A 19,589-nucleotide genomic window follows, 5' to 3' on the forward strand; every position below is an offset into this window, starting at 1 on the left:
GTAGGACTGCAATCCAGATTCAGTAAGATGATGCATGTGTTTATCCCACTGCTTCACACATTCACACGTCATAAGTTCTCAATAATGTTAGTACCAGGTGCTTTTTATACTTTTTTGTTTTATTACGGGATATTGATGACATCTTTCAAGTTTCTGTGAGTTTCTGTGGACTTACTTCTGCTCAGTGGGTGTTATGTAAATATGATCAAGAATGATGATGGAGAAGATTCACTTAGCAATTTCTAAGGAAAGACTTCATTACCATCCTTTTTTCTCAGAAAATGAAAAACTTACCTTTTTTCAGGATCAACTATCCAGTCTCCTTCCCATTCCCAGCCTTTTGGAGGCAAAAAGAATTCCCTCTTGAGTTTTATTTTTCCTGTGACATCAGAAAATTTATGACGACCCACTAATCCAGAAGTGCCCCATTTTCCAAACATAAGAGCTTGATTTTCATACTATTAAAAAGAAATTGGAGAAACATCATCAGGGAGCAAGAAATAAAGCCAACACATAAATTTTCAAGTCCATCTAGGACCTAGGCTAAACAATGAGGAAAAGTGAAAAAGCTTTATATTCAGAAGGTATGGACCTAAGTTGCGCTGTTGCTGATTATGCAACTTCAGTAAATCATTCATCTTTCTAAGACTCAGTGTTCTCATCTGTAAACTGAGGATAATACTACCTTTCTCATAGGGTTGTTCTGAAGTTCAAATGTACAAATGATTGTGAAAGTGCTTTGTAAACATTGATATATCATGCTAGTTGTTTCTACCATTATTTTCAATGGCTCCAAATAGTGCTCCGAACCTAATCTTTTAGATACCTACAAAAGTCCTCAATTTATGAACATGTAGTCTTCTAAAACTTTATTTATAAGTCTGCTGCCGAGAAGTTGGGCACATTTCCCCACAGAAACAATATTATAATTAATGGTACATTTCCTGGGCAGCACAAAGAATCCATCTGAAACATGAAGGTCCTTTAGCACCCAGCTTTTATGTGGCCTAAAAATTCTGAGCCTTCATCCCCTCTGGAGTATGGTGAGTAGACCAAGACCTTTCTGGAAGCAGGTTTTGTGGCAATGGCAGACCCAGGTTTACAGGGCACTCCTTTCTAAGACAGAATCTATAAAATCTACAATGGTCTGTTTTTCACTATGTCAACCATAAAGAGGGTTGAGATTTGCCAGTGGTCAGAGTCTCTGTTTGGGTCCAAGCTGATATCTCTGTTTGTCTGCTGATGAGCTCACTGAGAAGACCATTTGTATAAGCAGCAGGGGAGTTTTTGGCTGAAGGATGATGGAAGAAGTTTGGGCAGGGGCCTGATAAGGAAACTGGAGGTCTCTGAGGTGCTTCACGTGTGCTAATGGTCCCGCCCCACAGCTGCTAGTTAAAGGCCTCAAAGCCACATGAGGCTCCCATCTCCACTGCTGCTGCTGCCCTCTTGTCCATGCCAAGGTCCTCACCTGGATTATACTACAGCCATGCTGGCTTCCAAGTAGAAGTGGCAGGAACTGCTCCTCCACTCTGTGTCCTTGTCACTTGGAAACCAAAGAAGCCATGCATGTGCCCCCAAGTCTCACAGCCCCCTGTGCCTAAAGCTCAGAGCAATATCTAAGACAGCACTAGTGAGACCCCCAGAAATTTGGCGGGGGGAATTTTTGCAGAGAACTGAGGTCTGGTATTAGCCCAGGAAGGCAAGAACCAGTGAAATTTCCATTACTGTCATTAGTGTGCCCCTTCTGGTACTCAGAGGCTGTTAGAATTTGGAGAAACTAGAGTCACGCAAAACAACTAAAATGGGTGGATCATCTCTACACCTGTTGAAACTAGAGTTCGCTCTATGCAAGGAAGGATGTGGAAGTGGGAAACAGAGGAAGGGTTGTTCCTTGCTCAGTGCTAGCTTCTCTGGGCCCCAGCCACAGAGCTGTAGGGCAGGTGGATGCCAAGAAATCCCACAGGAGGGCAGAAGCGAGCCCCTCCCACATGTGCTCTGATGCCCCCTCCACACCACCCAGATGACTGACCATCAACATCTGTGACTCAGGGCCTCCCTTGAGGCCTCCAGCCCACCCTCTATTTCTCTCCAGTCGCACTTCAAAGCTTGCATCCTAAGGACTTTGTGTTTCCCATGGGTTTCACTGCTTCTCAAAGTGGACCGCAATGCCCTGTATCCACCCACATTGCAGGTGCTAATCCCTAACTCAGCTACAGAATCACAGTCCTCGGGGTGGGTTTCTTTCTAACAAGACACCCAGTTTTATTATTGTGATAGATTTTGAGATCCTTGAGGACAGGGCTTGGCTGCTTCATCATCTTCAGCCTCTGCCTCTGTGCCCGACATAAAGCCACCACTCTCTAAAAGCTTGGATGGGTGGATGGATGGATGGGTGAATTCTGTCACCATTTATTTATTTAATAAATATTTATAGGAGCCTACTATGTGCCAGGCACTGTTAAATTTAAAAAAGCAAAACTAAAAGATGGCCATGGGTTTTCTTGCCCATCAAGCACAACAGAACCACAATCCTAAACCAGTGGTCAGGCATAGTGGTGGGCAGCAGAAACACAATTACAAATTAGTTAGAATGAAGATAGTCTTCTCCCCAATTATTTGAGCATGAAGGCCTATCTGTAAAAGAATGGAGCTCATCTGAAAATTGTCAGAAGAGACCCACTGAATATATCTAATAAATTTACAACAATAAGTACTTTCAGTAAAAAAAAAAATCCAACTAACACCACTTTTAGCTGTAAAAGTTTGTGAAAATTATTTTCATTGGTTTAACTCTAATGAGATTTCTAATTAGCTAAATGAATTTTTAACTCAGTGAAGGATTTACAAATTATCTCTATTGTTTTTCAAGTATCCAGGCAGCATTTTCTTTGCCCTTGGGCAAACCCCTCTGAGGCTTCCCCAACTGAGGATTGAGTCTTCTGTGGTTTAAAGACTCCAGACACTTTGCTGTGGAGTAGAAATTAACACAATAGTGTAAATCAACTATATTTTCAATTAAAAAAAAAACCCACTCCAGACCCCAAGCAGGCTTCTCAAGGTCAGCACCTCTCAAGCGTCCTCACTCCTGGGTTGCTTTTGTGTGAATCACTCTGGGGTGTCCCAGTGTAGACTTCCAGTCAATCTTTCCCTATCCCCTTCGTTAAGGGCCCTTGAGTGTGGGGTTTTAGGTAGCGATTATGGGTGGCTGGTTTGACATCTGAATATTTTCCCTTAGGATGAAAAGTAAAGTACTCCCACGCAAAGAGGAAAAGCGTGATGTCATTAAATGTACCATTTCAGCAAAGACGGTGAATGTTCCTTCTGCGAAGCTATTGAACTTCTTCTCAACAGCACTTAGGCCCAGCCAGATGTTCACACGCAACTCCACAGGCACCTTTGGTCCATTGTTTTTTTCCTGTGGGTACTGTGAAATGCACAATAACATGACCCGTTATGCTGGGCACAGTACAGGCTGTGCATTAAGCTCAAAACAAAAGTAGACTGAACATCTAATCATTGTTTTCAGCAGTCTAACTTTGTTTGTGCAGCTAAAATATTTCCAAATAACCCTTCTGCAAAGATTAAAATAACAAGTAGAGCAGGAACCCCTGGGTGTCCCTGAGACCTTTCCAGGAGGCTCACGAGGTCAAAACTACTTTCCTAATAATACTAGGATGTTACTTGCTCTTTTCACTGTACTGACATTTGCACTGATGGTGCAAAGCAGTGGTGGAGAAAACTCCAAGCACTGTAGCAGGAATCAAGACAGCAACACCGAACCGCACTGGTAGTAATGGTTTTCTTCATCACTCTCAGTGAAGAAAACAAAATGCCAGTTTTACTTATTAATTCCTTTGATAAAGCAGTAAAATGGCTAAGCCTAAATCGTGATCCCTGAAGACATGTCTTTTTAATATTTTGTGTGATGAAATCCTGCTGCATATTAGTGCATATTCTGAGAAAAAAACTTATGCAGTTGAGCTGTGAACCGAACTAGCCTTTTTTTTTTTTTTTTTTGCGGTACGCGGGCCTCTCACTGTTGTGGCCTCTCCCGTGTGGAGCACAGGCTCAGGACGTGCAGGCTTAGTGGCCATGGCTCATGGGCCCAGCCGCTCCGCGGCATGTGGGATCTTCCCGGACCGGGGCACGAACCCATGTCCCCTGCATCGGCAGGCAGACTCTCAACCACCGTGCCACCAGGGAAGCCCTTTTTTTTTTTTTAATAGAATACCTTTTCTTCCTGAAACAGTGATTGGCTGACAAATATGGTTATTCATACTTGGATATATGGGGCAGACATTTTCTTGAAAATAAACAAAGTGAGACTGTCATTTCAAGGATAACAGGTGACTGTATTTTGTTGCAATGATAAAATTCAAGGTTTCAAGTTAAAATTAGAATTTTGGAAAATTTGTTTCTGTCTCGGTGGGTGAGCTTGATAGCATCCCAATACATAAGGGCTTTTCTTGTAAGTGATATCAGTGAATGTGATTTTTTTTTCTTTTTATTTATTTATTTATTTTTGGCTGCTTTGGGTCTTCATTGCTGCACACGGGCTTTTCTCTAGTTGCAGTGAGCAGGGGCTACTCTGTTGCGGTGCGTGGGCTTCTCATTGTAGTGGCTTCTCTTGTTGCAGAGCACAGGCTCCAGGCATGTGGGCTTCAGTAGTTGTGGCATGCAGGCTCAGTAGTTGTGGCTCACGGGCTCTAGAGCACAGGCTCAGTAGTTGTGGCACACGGGCTTAGTTGCTCTGTGGTATGTGGGATCTTCCCGGACCAGGGCTTGAACCCGTGTCCCCTGCATTGGCAGGCGGATTCTTGACCACTGTGCCACCAAGAAGTCCCAATGAATGTGATTTTTAAAAATATTGTATGATGAAATGTGTCAACATTAGGAAGATTTGCATAACTCAGTGAATCAATATTTTCCAAATGAATGCTTAATGTTACAAAATCATGCATGGCTAAAAGAGCCATTCAAAGTACAAGATAGACCAATGGATTTTAAGGTAGCAGAGAATGAAAAGTTCACTGATATAGGTCAGATTCCACACTGCAATTAACATTTTAAAAGCTACCACTTGAGTTTGGTATTGTATCAAAGATGAGTACCCATAATTATCTGAAAAAGTTATTAAAATACTCCTCCCTTTTCCAAATACATAACTGTGTGAGGCCAGATTCTCTTCATATACTTCAACCAAGCAACTTAGTCCATCGGACGAAACGTAGAAGCAGTTTTGAGAATCTAGTTATATTTCTGTGAAGCCAGGTTTGCAAAAATGCAAAACAGTATCACTCTGCTCTCTGATTTTTAAAAGGAAATAGTTATATTTTATAAAAATATATAGTTTATGTTAACCTATAATGGGTTTATTATTGTTTATTTTAAAATATATTAATAAATACTTTTTAATGTCAGTTTTAATTTCTATTACAGTAAATATTGATAGATGTAACCCACATACACAAATGCTCTCTGGGGTCTCCAATGACTTTTTTGAGAGTGAAAGGGGCCCTAAGACCAACAAAAAACCCACTGAATTAAATAACTCCCTAAACTGGATAATGAGTATTAACAAAATCAATAAATACATACAACATTCTCTTAAAAGCATTTTGCTGTTTATCCACTGAGTTCGGAAACCTAATGCAGAGAATACCACTGCAGGCTGGACCCTCAGGGCTGCATTTGGCAAAGAAACACTGTGGTTAGGGCTCTGCCCAAATTCCTGACACTCACATCTTCTAGGACGACAGCTTGCAGGGCTGGGAGGCAGCCTGTGACTGGCCAAAGGGAAAAGAGGGAAGCAGAAGGGGAGCATCACCTGCCAAAGGCCCTATCTACAGAGCTCTCTCACCCCCTGTGAAGTTTCATTTATTAATCAGTTTGCTTCCACGCACTGCTGAGGTCAATTATAACTGTGGTTCTATCTTAAGTAAAATTTATTCCACCGAGAGACACTTGAAGGAAGATAATCATTCTGGTTCTATTTTCACCCTCTTGATTAAAGAGGAAAATATCTCCCTGTTTTAAGAGAACATTCTCCCCTGACTGCTTTTTCTCCTTTGAATTTTTTTCCTCTCCCTGAAATTCCGAGGAACTCGGTTGGAGTCTGGCAGGGAGAGGGATGAAAAACTTGCATCTGGCAACTATTTGGATCTCTTTGTTTCCATCCCCAGGCCCTCCTCTGGTTCTCCTTAGGCACATAAGAGAAGTTCTTAATCCAGGGTCCTGGGATGGATTTATGGGTTCTACGAAGCCCCTGAATTGGATGCAAAATATTGGATGCATTGGAGATGTGCATTCTTTTGGAAGAGAGGGCCAGTAGCTTTCATCAGGCTCTTAAAGGAGTCTAGGACTCCAAAAAATGTTCAGAACCCTGGTCCTAAAATAGTAATTCTCAAAATTTTTCAATTTGAGGACCCATTTGCTTAGGGTATAGATTCCATGGACTATCTATATTACCTTCCCTTTTTTTCTGCTTCCCAAACGCTCATTAGAAAGGAAGAGAGGCATTGCTTCACATCAGACATTAGAAGTGGAAAATCATTCCAGAAAGCAAAGCATTCACAATGCCATATTAATATTAGTGTCACAGAGACTTCTATGGAAGTGTCCTTGTTTGAAGCCAGCAGACCTCAGGCCACTCTGGGAATTACCACCCTAGAGGAAGTGCCAGAATAGGCTGAAATGGATCACAATTGCCCTAGCCATTCAATGACTGGCAAATAATATAAATCAGCCCTTCTTGGGAATATGGGTTTTGCACTTAAGTATTTCACATTACACAGTGATGAAGCCATACCTTCAGAAAGATGGTTTGGGTTTTCCCACAGTATTTCCCAGATGCATTGTCACCACTGGTGGAGTATAAAACCTGATGCGCGGGAATGCGTGCGTAGGCCAATCTTTTCTCTCCCCGGATCATCCAGATGATGATGTCAGGCATGCTGTTCTGAGGCTGGTCACATGAGTGGGTGGAAAAGGAAGCAAAGCTATAGTTAGTCTAAATGCAGAGACACCACAGACCCTGCAGGCTGGACCCTCAGGGCTCCATTTAGCAAAGAAACACTGTGGTTAGGGCTCTGCCCAAATTCCTGACTCTCACATCTTCCAGGACCACAGCTTGCAGGGCTGGGAGGCAGCCTGTGACTGGCCAAAGGGAAAAGAGGGAAGCAGGAGAGGAGCTTCACCTGCCAAAGGCCCTATCTACAGAGCTCTGAGAGGAATTTTGGAAAATACCCTCTTTTATCTCTCCCATCATTTGAAGAAAGCCATAGACAGCAGTCAAGGGGTTACAGGCTTCATGTATTTCACAGGACATAGAGCATCTCTACCTCACAATTTGGTATTTTCCAAATATGAAATATTAACTTAGTTTTTTTAAACCTCTCTTTTTCTGATTATAAAGGTGATATAAGTTTACTATAAAAAAAACTCTGAAAGTACCAAAGCATAAAGTAAAAAATAAAAATTTCCTGTAATCACATGTGTGTTTTTCAAATGTATTTCTATCCACAAATATATGACTACCCACCCTCCACCCCCCACCTCTGAAGGTCAGTAGGAAGGGTCTTCTACTCCCTTGTTCTTCCAACCCACAGAGGTCAATGGCAGCCAACAGTTATCCAGCACTCACTGTGTGCCCAACACTGTGCTAAGGCCTTTACGCTCTTCACCTTCTTTAATCTTCATAAAGCAATGCTGTGTTTTATCTCCATTTAATATATGGGGAACTGAGGCTTAGAGAGGTTGAGTACCTTGCCCAAGGTTAAACATGGTAGATCTGGCAATCAAAGCCAGGTCTTCCCAATCCCAAACAAAGGTACTACACAGATCTGCTACTATATCACTCTAACTGAAATATTCTGATTGTACCATGACACTGGTAATGATTTGTCCACTATGAAGACTTTTCTAGGACAACCAACTCAAAATTCTTCTTCTGCTCTGACCTCAATGATGCATCCATTAGCACGTCAGCCCAGTAATGCCTCAATTTCATCATGCTTTAGATCTGCTCAATAAGCAAGATAATGCACTAGATTTCCCTACTACCATCTCTATCCCTGGTGCCCTTCTACAGAATCCCTCCTCCATGTCAAGTGTAGTTTAAAAGCCTTACCTCTTCAGTCAGTTGCATTAATTTATCGAGCCAGTCCTCGATTTCTGCCAATGTGGACTTCACCTCTGTGGCCTCAGACCTCATCCTCACAGCTGCCTCGTGTATCTGGGAGAGAGCTCTGGATCGCAGCTTTTGGATGTGAGTATCAAGAACTGTGATATTAGGTTTTCCTTCTATGAGAGGCAACGTGTATCTAAAAACGGAAAAAGAACCAGAGAATATGCAGAAGAGCTTGCTAGGCTTCAGGACTGTCAAGTTCATTTACGGTTGGTTCCCATCTCACAAACCACATCAATTTCCTAATAGACTCCACAAAGTGTGACCAGGTCTAAGCTGAGGGTGAGTGTATGTGGCTTTAAGAGCAGACCTGCCAGACAGACTCTCCTAACTCTCATGGGGAATGCAGGGGGATGAAAATTCCAAAGAAATTCCTTGGGTTTGACCCAAGGCCCGTGGAGTCACTGGGAAGATGGAAACAGTGGCAGCAGTTGGGAGGAACTGCTTCTTCCTTCCCTTCTTTTGCTTCCTATGATCACTGTACAGACCCACAAAATGAAGGAGAAGAATGGACATTAGGGATCATTGAGCGGAAGGCTTCCTAACCTAGGACCCATGCACCCCTAGGCAGTCTGCGGGTGGGCCTCTGGAGGTCTGTGAATCCCTGGAACTTATAAAGAAAAGTGTTTGTCTGTGTTGACATGCAGTGTGACATCATGATGAAGATGACATCATGATGAAGAACACAGGCTTTGGAGCTGACTATCTGGGTAAAAATCCTGGCTCCACCACTTACTAGTTCTGTGATCTTGACCAATTACTTAATCTCTTGTCTTCCCATCTTCAAATGTGGGAAAATAGTAACTACCATTTAGGGTTGTGGTGAGAAGTAAATGAATTAATATATGGGGAGCCTTAAGAGCAATGCCTATCGCATAGTAAAGTCTAAATGGTGTTGCCATCATCGTCATCATCTCATCAGGTACTCAGAGGGGTCCATTACCTCCCAAAAACGTTAAGAACCACTTGTGTAGGTCAAGCTCCCACTAGAACAGCTGAGCTGGAGCCAGGATTAGACTTTTTCTGCCAGGGCCCCCCTCTCACAAGGGCTGCTGATGGGGTCACACGGTGAGGATGTCACCTATTCCAGGAAATTCTGCTCACATTGTTTCTACCTAGAATTTTCATTGGTTAGAGTTTTACCCAGCTTTTCTTTTCTTTTCTTTTTTTTTTTTAGTATTTATTTATTAACTTATTTGGCCACACCAGGTCTTAGTTGCGACACTCGGGATCTTCGCTGCGGCATGCAGGATCTTTTTAGTTGCAGCATGCGGGCTTCTTAGTTGCGGCATGCAGACTCTTAGTGGCACCATGCGGATTTCTTAGTTGTGGCATATGGACTTCTTGGTTGCAGCATGCGGACTCCCTAGTTGCGGCATGAGGGCTTCTTAGTTGTGGCATGGGGACTGTTAGTTGCAGCATGCATGCAGGATCTAGTTCCCCGACCAGGGATCGAATCCAGGCCCCTTGCATTGGGAGCAAGGAGTCTTACCCACTGGACCACCAGGGAAGAACCTTACTCAGCTTCTTAAATGAAGGAAATCCTAAATGACTTCCCTTAAACACAAATTTCCTAAAATTAAAAAGTGCCCAATTGGATTCTTCAAAAACGGATTATTCAAAAACAGTATAAATAGATATCTCTTAAAATTCACAGGCATTTTCTACATGAAAAGTATTACCAAATGTTTTTGTTTGGCTGCATTGGTAATTATGGCAATGCATTGGAAGGGTTAAGTCCCTGAAATGATTCTTTGAGGCAAAAATATAGACAGAAGCTGCTAGGCTCAGAGGTCACACATAACACCTTCAACAAATAGATGCTGATGGTGGGAAACATGTAGCAGGAAAAGAAGTTATGCTAATAAACCCAATTTTGGGCCTCAGATGGGTCATTTCACCTCCTTGGGCCTCTGTTTTCTCATCTATAAAATAAGGGGACTGGAAGAGATGACCTCTTAGGACCCAGATGTAAATTCTCTGAATTTAAACAAGCACCCAGCAATACTTTGATCTCAGCTGCATGACAGTTACCTAGCTAAACCACTAGAGGGCACAAGAAGACTGGGAGACTTTGGGTTAGGAGCTTGGGGTGGTGGGTAGGGGGTGCTGGACAGCCCTGATTCCTGCTGCTGGTTAGGATTGAATATGGTTTTCTTTTGGAACTTCCCTGACCACTGCTCTATTGGCCAACATTTAAAATGAGTTTAGAATTATCACTTCCCCCTTTGATTTACAAATACCCTGAGATCTGAGCAGTTACCCTAAGTACAGTTATGAAAGGTTCTCTGGCTTGGGTCGAACCTTTTGGCTTCACCTAAGGGAGGCTTGGCCAGAGTACTCATTAGGCATCCAGTAAAAGAGCGAGTAAAAAGGCTGTTGCTAAAATTGTGTTTATGAATTCGGAACGCTGTTCTAAATGGTAATATCAGTGCCCCACCCCCAGATCCCATTTTCTGTGGGAACCAGGAGTCACCTTTCTTGGGGCGGTGGGCACACAAGGACCGCTGGGAGGCAGATCAGCTCCCTCCCCCCTTCCCCACCCCCTGCAGTAGGTTGCATTGGGACTATTTCCTGGAGTGGGACCTCAGCCTCCCTCAGCTGCTTTAGAATTGGCACCAGATCGGAAAGTGGAGCTTTTCCTGCTGGTGATTCAGAGACTCTTCCAGTAACAGCCTTTTGAGAAGCTTGACTGATTCAAATTCATTTTTCAGGCAAACAATAGAAAATTCTAGAGACTCTTCAGGCCTTACAGTTTAAGGGAGGCGAGCATGGCTGGGAATTCTAAAGTACGAATAAGATCACTATACCTTGTGTCTTCTATGACTTCATCGATCAGCTTCAACCACATTTCTGCCAATTGGTTTGCGGGAATTTTACCTTGTATCCCTGATTTTAGAGCCTCTATTTTTGATTGCTAAAGAATTTGGAAAGGGAGGAAATAATTGGTAATTGTGCATTATACCTGGTAAAACTTTCATTTTCAAGAAAAAATACACAAGAAGACTTAACAGAAAAATGAGAAGTTTTTTTCTTTTACATTTAATAATGCTCACCATAGCTCAACACTATTTTTCTTCAAAATGCAGTCAACACTGATACATATGTTTAAGTAATAAGACAAGATTTTCATATAGTTTGACCTTTGAAACCATGCAAATTTTAAGTATTCAAAAAACAAATAAAAGAAAAACCAACAAGGATGGGGGAAGGAACTCTAAAATGGAATGTAAAACAGAAAAAAGTGAACCTAACTATATTTCAGATGAATAACATAACTACACTGAAGTAACCCAAGTAACTTTTGAGCACAATGTTTTTACTATATTCCCTGAGTTTGAAGGAAAGAACCATAAACATATCAAACTCTAAATAGCTTTGTTTTTTGCGGTACTTCACCTATGGATTTTAGGATTAAACTAATGAGTAAATATATTGAGGAAAACGGAAGCCAGGTTTCTCACTGTTGGAGAAGGGAGTTGTAAATACAGAAAGAGTGAGGACTAGAATAAACCCCATGATATTAGAATGGAATTGGGGTTATCCTTATAAACCCAAATTGCATTCAGTATACTGAGAGATATAGAAATAAACATACACATGTATATACATGCGTGTTCTCATGCAAGTTTGTCTGCTGAGAAGGCCTAGAAGCAATGACATCTCAGTAGTAGTGAGCACTCCAATACCCAGACCTTGTTCTTCACATTCCATTCCTACTAAAAGGAACCAGGGCTCCTTGGAGAAATGGTGATTCCAGGGTTAGGGTACAGAAAGTACAAGGTAAGCTCAGGACAGATTATTGCATCACTTTGAGCATCTGCCAACAGAGAGGCTGAGGGAGAGCCCACCATGATCCCCAAAAGTCTGATCATGGAAATCCACTGTCCTGTCCAGATTAGTATGGAATTAGGACAGCTTGGTCAATGAAGAACAAAGATGAAAAATGCTGAAGAACACCCAAAACATAATTAGAATAGAGGTATGACCAATTCTCTACCACGTCCCTTGAGATGGAGATTGGAAAATACCACAACCACAATGCATATCAATTGTAGCTCTGTTATGTAAACAGTTATGCTTAAGTTAAATGTATAATTCTCCTTCAATATTGTCTAAAACATAAAACAATATTTTCAGATTTTGCCATGGGGTCTTAGAACAAGTATATTCCAGGACCCCCAAATGTCATGGTCCAACCCTGACAGGTTGGATCTTAGAAAAATTAGTATTCATGTAATGTAGAAATCAAAACACTAATACCAGATGGATTTTATCAGTACCTGATAGAAATAACTTAGTATCTTTGACTTAATTAGAAATATCCCAACCATGTTCTTCTTCTCCTCATCAATGTCAACTAGAAGGATAATCAAAGATATCACATCTATGCAAGTTCCCACCAGAGGGAACCCCTCCAACCTCCAAACAAGAAAGTCCACTGAGCCCACTTCTTCCCACAGTAGAGATTCTTACCGCTTTGATAGCAAACTCTAAGGGTTGCATGTTTCTACTGGAATGAACCACCCTGCACACCATACTTCACATACAAATTGTGGCAGAAACTGTGAGTTGTCCCCCTACTTCAACATCCATCCTCTCTTTTCCACAGTAAGACAACTTGCACCTGGACATATGCCTGCCCAGGCATAAGACTGTATTTCCCAACTCCCTTGTATTAAGAGGCAGTTGTATGACTGGATTCTGGCCAGTGGAAAATGAGTAGAAATCAAGCCTGTGACTTCTGAGTGTTTCCCTTGAAGGAAAAGGCCTGTGTCATCTTCTCCCCCTCTTTTCCCCTTCCTTCAGGCTGAAGGGTCGGGGTAGTGGCGAGCTGCCTCTCCCATGCAGACTATGACAACTCCTTAGTGATAGCAGAGCAACAAGGGGGAAAAAGCCTGGGTCCCTAACACCACTGAACTTCCATACCAGCCTTGGATTACCTACCTCAGCTGTTACTAAAGAAATAGCTTTCATCTTGCTTACCATTATATTCTGAGGTCTTGTGGTACAGTGGCCTAACCTGCATTCTAATTAACACATAATTCACTCTGTTTGGTGAAAAGGAAATGCAGAAAAGATGAACTCACCAGCCGTTCTGCCTTGACTAGGAGCATGTTCACTGCATCCAGGCGATGACTAATATCCTCCCAGTATGAAGTCAGTGTAACAACTGGCTTTGTGTGGGCCCAAGGCAAGTAGTAATAGTAGTTCCCTGGTGTAGAACATTGAGGGTCAGTGAACACTGGACACTTAAAATAAACAACACGTTTACTGAAAAGATGTGCAAACTGGACTGCTTGGGTAATCATAGGCCTGGGGGTGTGGTTTGGGGTGGTCTGGTTCTTTCGTTTTATTTAATTAAGCAACTGAGGAATAAATAGAAAGTTCTTATTCATTTAGCCTGCTTTGAAAATCTCTACAAGACCCTAGTAAACCTAGCACAATGATCTCAGGATCTTTTGGTGATTCAGGACCATGTGTCTGAGCATCATTGATGATTACATAACACAGCAGAAGAAAATAGAGAGAGCATAGGAGATTAGACTATATGTGTTGTCCATGAAAACTGTTATTCTAAATAGATATTTTTGTTGGAAGTGGGACAAGAAAAAAGAATTTTCTGGTTTTTTAAAAGTCTTAGCTAGATACATGGAATTTGGTATTACTAAGAGCCTTACAGTAATTAAGAATTATTAGCCAACATTTTCTAGCACATTTTATATTTTAACACTACTTGTACAAAAATTAGGTAAAAACTATGACGACAACCATTGGGGCATTTGATCAGAATTTCTCTCTCCCTTCTCTATACTCTCCAACCATTTGTCGATATCTTTATAAGGGCACTCTCATACTCTGCCTTCTCTTATGACTTATTTTATACACTAGAATGTAAGCTCCTTAAAAGCAGGGACTGTTTCTCATTTATCTTTGTTCAAATACAGCTATTTAATCCTTGTGGCAACTCTGGAGAAGATGAAGAAACTGAGGGTTAGAATGAAGTGATATGGCTAAGGTCATAGTGCTGGGAATTAACTGAGCCAAGGCCAGAAGCTTGATTTTCCATCCACTTCAACTACTCAATCTAAGAGTGATTTGGGGCCTGGCAGGGCAGAGGTGGGCTGGGGCAGGAGCTGTTTGGGAGGAGGCTCAGTGTTCAGCTAGTTGCCATCTTGTGACTTTACAAAACACAGCAAGTGTTAAAGTTGGGCATGGGAGGGGGCATTGGAGTACAGCCAAGGGTCTGCAGCTTCTAGGGTCTGACCATTCTTGAAGGTGCCTGAACTCCAGCCACCTCTCCTCCCCATTCAACCTTTCCCGATCCACTAAGCATATGCTGGGGATAATGGCTGCCAGAGGGAGAATACACTGCATGCTTCTTGTCCTGTGGTGTACCCACTGTAAATGTGTACAGGAGAGAATGGCCAGTGTCAGTCTTACCATCAAACACGGCACGGCTGTATTGAGTGCTTGATGCCAAAGGCTTACAGGTCGTGTCAAACTTGTTGCCATAGTTCCCAATGCTGACTTCAAACTGAATGGCCTCGCCAACGTCTTGCAACATGGTGGCCGAATGGAACACAGCAGACAGGCTGTACTTCCGCCTTCGCTGATATTTCTACAAAGTATGAGCAGACATAAGGCTCAGAGAAGCTTCTTTTGCTCTTGTTTACATGTGGAATTCTAGCAGTTGTAATTCTAACCGTAATAATTAGTGTTGAGTTAAATGCCAGTGGAGAATGTTCTTGGATCTAGCAGTTCCCCCTGTACTCAAACAAGTGGGCAAAGACAGAAGTACCAGGATGTTCATTGCAGAGTTGATTGAAATAGAGAAGAAAATGAAAACAATACAAATGTTTAACAATAGGCCACTCGTTAAGCAAATTATGTTACACCCATATAACGGAATGAAAGTTCATAAAAAGGCTTAGGTAGATTCATATGTACAAACATGGAAAAAAGGTATATTTTTAACTGAACCCATTAAATATATATTTTAATACTAGCATGTGCACAAAGAAAGTCTGGAAGAATATAAATCAGATTGTTAACAGCAGTTATGTTGGGGAAGGTAGAGAGATTATGGCTAACTTCACTGTCTAACTTATACATTTCTAATAGTTTGAATTGTTTAAAGTATTAATTTTCTAATCAGAAACAATTAAGACTTTTAGGATTTCCCTGGTGGTGCAGTGGTTAAGAACCCGCCTGCCAGTGTAGGGGACACGGGTTCGAGCCCTGGTTGGAGAAGATCCCATATGCCATGGAGCAACTAAGCCCGTGTGCCACAACTACTGAGCCTGCACTCTAGAGCCTGTGAGCCACAACTACCGAGCCCGTGTGCCACAACTACTGAAGCCCATGCGCCTACAGCCTGTGCTCCGCAACAAGAGAAGCCACCGCAAAGAGAAGCCCATGCACCGCAACGAAGAGTAGCCCCTGCTTGCCACAACTAGCGAAGAGCCCACGCACAGCAACGAAGACCCAATGCAGCCAAAAATAAATAAATTTATTAAGGAAAAAAATGACTTTTACTGTCAGAATCTCTTCAGCAAGTGGTGTTGGGAAAGCTGGACAGCCACATGTAAATCAATTAAGTTAGAACACATCCTCACACTATACACAAAAATAAACTCAAAATGGCTTAAAGATTTAAATATAAGAAATGACACCATAACACTTCTAGAAAAGAACATATGCAAAACATCCTCTGACATAAATCCTAGCAACATTTTCTTAGGTCAGTCTCCCAAGGCAATAGAAATAAAAGCAAAAATAAACAAATGAGACCTAATTAAACTTACAAGCTTACAGCAAAGGAAACCATAAACAAAACAAAAAGACAACCTACAGGCTGGGAGAAAATATCTGCAAGTAATGCAACTGACAAGGGCTTAATTTACAAAATATACGAACAGTTCATACAACTCAATAACAAAAAAAAGCAAACAGGGCTTCCCTGGTGGCGCAGTGGTTGAGAGTCCGCCTGCCAATGCAGGGGACACGGGTTTGTGCCCCGGTCTGGGAAGATCCCACATGCCGCAGAGCGGCTGGGCCTGCACGTCCGGAGCCTGTGCTCCTCAACGGGAGAGGCCACAACAGTGAGAGGCCTGCGTACTGAAAAAAAAAAAAAAAGCAAACAACCCAATCAAAAAATGGGCAGAAGACCTAAATAGACATTTAGACCTAAATAGACATTTCTCCAAAGAAGACATACAGATGACCAATAGGCACATGAAAAGATGCTCAAATTGTTAATTATTAGAGAAATGCAAATCAAAACTACAGTGACATATCACCTCACACTGGTCAAAATGGCTATCATTAAAAACTCTACAAATAGTAAATGCCAAAGAGGGTGTAGAGAAAAGGGAACCCTCCTACACTGTTGGAGGGAATGTAAATTCGTACGCCCATTATGGAAAACAGTATGGAGATTCTTCAAAAAACTAAAAAAAAGAGTTGCCATATAATCCAGCAATCCCTCTCCGTCATATATCCGGAGAAAACTCTAATTAGAAAAGATACACGCACACCAATGTTCACAGCAGCACCGTTTACAATAGCCAAGACATGAGCAACCTAAGTGTTCATCAACGGATGAATGGATAAAGATGTGGTACATATATACACCTCAGCCATAAAATACTACTACTCAGCCATAAAAAAGAATGAAATAATGCCATTTGCAAAAACATGGATGCAACTAAAGATTATCATACTAAGTGAAGCAAGTCAAAAAGAGAAAGACAAATATCATATGATAACACTTATATGTGGAATCTCAAATATGATACAAATGAACTTATTTACAAAGCAGAAACAGACTCACAGACATAGAAAACAAACTTACGGTTACCAAAGGGGAAAGGGGAGGGGGGATAAATTAGGAGTTTGGGATAAGCATATACAAACTACTATATACAAAATAGATAAACAACAAGGTACTACTGTATAGCACAGGGAACTATATTCAATATCATATAATAAACCATAATGGAAAAGAATAAGAAAAAGATATGTATAACTGAATCACTTTGCTGTTCACCAGAAACTAACACAACACTGTAAATGAACTATACTTCAATTAAAAAAAAAAAGACTTTTACTGTCAGATTTAAAAATAAATGAAATGAGGTACACTTATTTTTCTGAAATAGAGATCAAACATTGTTCCTTTCTTTTTAAAATTTATTTTGTATTTTTAAATTTTTTTATTGACGTATAATTAACTTACAATATTTTATTAGTTTCCAGTGCACAACCTAGTGATTTGATATTTTTATACATTACAAAATGATCACAAGTCTAATTACCATAAAGTTATTACAATATTATTGACTATATCCCCTGTGCTGTACATTACATCCCTGGGACATTTATTTCATAACTGGAAATGTGTAGCTCTTAATCTCCTTCACCTTTTCACCCATCCCCCCACACCCCTCCCCTCTGGCAACCACCAGTTTGTTCTCTATCTGTGAGTCTGTTTCTGTTTTGTTATGTTTGTTCACTTGTTTTGTTTTTTAGATTCTACATGTAAGTGAAAGTGCTCTTTTTATAGAGTACAGCCAGAAGGAAGACGAGGAGATTATTTGACTGGCTATAGCTTAAGTGGTTGTATTATTTGGGAAAGCTCACTTGGCTATTTGTGATTTGTTGTCCTTTGCTTTTGATTTCTTAATCTTGAGATATTGCCAGGCCTAGGTTTTGGTTGCTTATGTAGGCTGCCAAGACTTTAGAACCACCACCGTCTAATGGTCTCCTTGTTTAATTAACAGTGTGTATACACTACATTTTTGTTCATCCATTCAAAAAATCAGTAGATTCATGGCTGCTTCCACATTTTGGCTATTGTGAATGCTGCTGCTATGAACATGAGTGTACAGATATCCATTTGAGTCCCTGCTTTAAATTCTTTTGGGTATATACCCAGCAGTGAATTGCTGGATCATATGGTAATTCTATTTTAAACTTCCTGAGGACTATTTTAAGAACATCTGACAGTGACTGTAGTTTGCTGTCTTAAAGCAGCAGTCCCCAACCTTTTTGGCACCAGGGACCGGATTTGTGGAAGACAATTTTTCCACGGATGGGGCGGGAGGGGGACATGGATGGTTCAGGAGGTAATGTGAGCAATCGGGAGCAGCAGATGAAGCTTTGCTCGCCTGCCGCTCACCTCCTGCTGTGCGGCCCGGTACTGGTCTGTGGCCCGGAGGTTGGGGACTCCTGTCTCAAAGAAGCTTGGGGAGAGAGATCAAGATGGTGGAGGAGTAGGACATGAAGCTCACTACCTCCCACAAATGCATCAGAAATACATCTACATATGGAACAATTCTAACAGAATATCTACTGAATGCTGGCAGAAGACCTTAGACCTCTGAAAGGGCAAGAAAATCTCCATGTAACCAGATAGGACAAAAGAAAAAAAAAAAAAAGAAAGTGAGAAAGGAATTGGGATGGGACCTGCACCCCTGGCAGGGAGCTGTGAAAGAGGCAATGTTCCTGCACCCTGGGAAGTCCCCTCACCAGTGAAGAGATCAGCTGGGACAGAGGAGGAGCTTTGGAGCCTCAGAGGAGAATGCAGCAACTGGTTTGCAGCAGCTAGAATGGAGAGAGACCTGCACAGTCAGTCAGTGCCATCACTTTGCACTCCCTAGCCTAAGATCCCTAAAACAGAGATTAAAATAACAATAGAAAAAAATCAATAAAACCAAGAGCTGATTCTTTGAAAGGGTAAACAAGATTGACACACCTCTGGCCAGGCTCACGAAGAAGAAAAGAGAGAGAACTCAAATAAACAAAATAAGAAATGGAAAAGGAGACATAACAACCAATACTGCAGAAATACAAAAAACCATAAGGGAACACTATGAACAATTATATGCCAACAAATTCAACAACCCAGAAGAAATGGACAAGTTTCTAGAAACATACAGCCCACCAAAACTGTATCAAGAAGAAATAGATAATTTGAACAGACAGATCACTAGAGGTGAAATAGAATCTGTAATTTAAAAATAACTCCCTACAAAGTGTGAAGTCCCTGTGAAGTCCAAGAGGGCTTCACAGGTGAATTCTACCAAACATACAAAGAAGAACTTATACCAATCTTTCTCAAACTCCTCCAAAAAACTGAAGAGGAGAGGATACCCCCAAAGACATTCTATGAAGCCAACACCACCCTGACACCAAAACCAGACAAAGATACCACCAAAAAAGAAAATTACCGGCCAATATCTTTGATGAATATAGATGCAAAAATTCTCAACAATGTATTAGCAAACCAAATCCAACAACACATAAAAAAGATCAAACACCACAACCAAGTGGGATTCATCCCAAGTTCACACGGATGGTTCAACATATGCAAATCAATCAATGTGATATACCACATAAA

At 41.4% G+C, this 19,589-nt stretch overlaps 1 protein-coding gene across 2 annotated transcripts in view; it reads right to left on the minus strand.

Annotated features, from left to right (window-relative positions):
• The window catches only part of MYOF (myoferlin), a 157,808-nt gene that overhangs the window by 53,554 nt on the left and 84,665 nt on the right, over positions 1–19,589 (minus strand). For both annotated transcript variants that reach the window (XM_082630028.1, XM_082630027.1), the window contains exons 20-26: positions 14,630–14,807; positions 13,276–13,400; positions 10,996–11,102; positions 8,129–8,321; positions 6,809–6,964; positions 3,293–3,424; positions 295–458 (exon numbers count right to left, since the gene is read on the minus strand). In XM_082630028.1, the coding sequence (XP_082486154.1) occupies positions 295–458; positions 3,293–3,424; positions 6,809–6,964; positions 8,129–8,321; positions 10,996–11,102; positions 13,276–13,400; positions 14,630–14,807 (1,055 nt within the window). The remainder of the gene's footprint in view (positions 1–294; positions 459–3,292; positions 3,425–6,808; positions 6,965–8,128; positions 8,322–10,995; positions 11,103–13,275; positions 13,401–14,629; positions 14,808–19,589) is intronic.

Source organism: Mesoplodon mirus (assembly GCF_964341445.2).
Source record: "Mesoplodon mirus genome assembly, chromosome: 2".
In the NCBI taxonomy this organism is placed as follows: Eukaryota; Metazoa; Chordata; class Mammalia; order Artiodactyla; family Ziphiidae; genus Mesoplodon; species Mesoplodon mirus.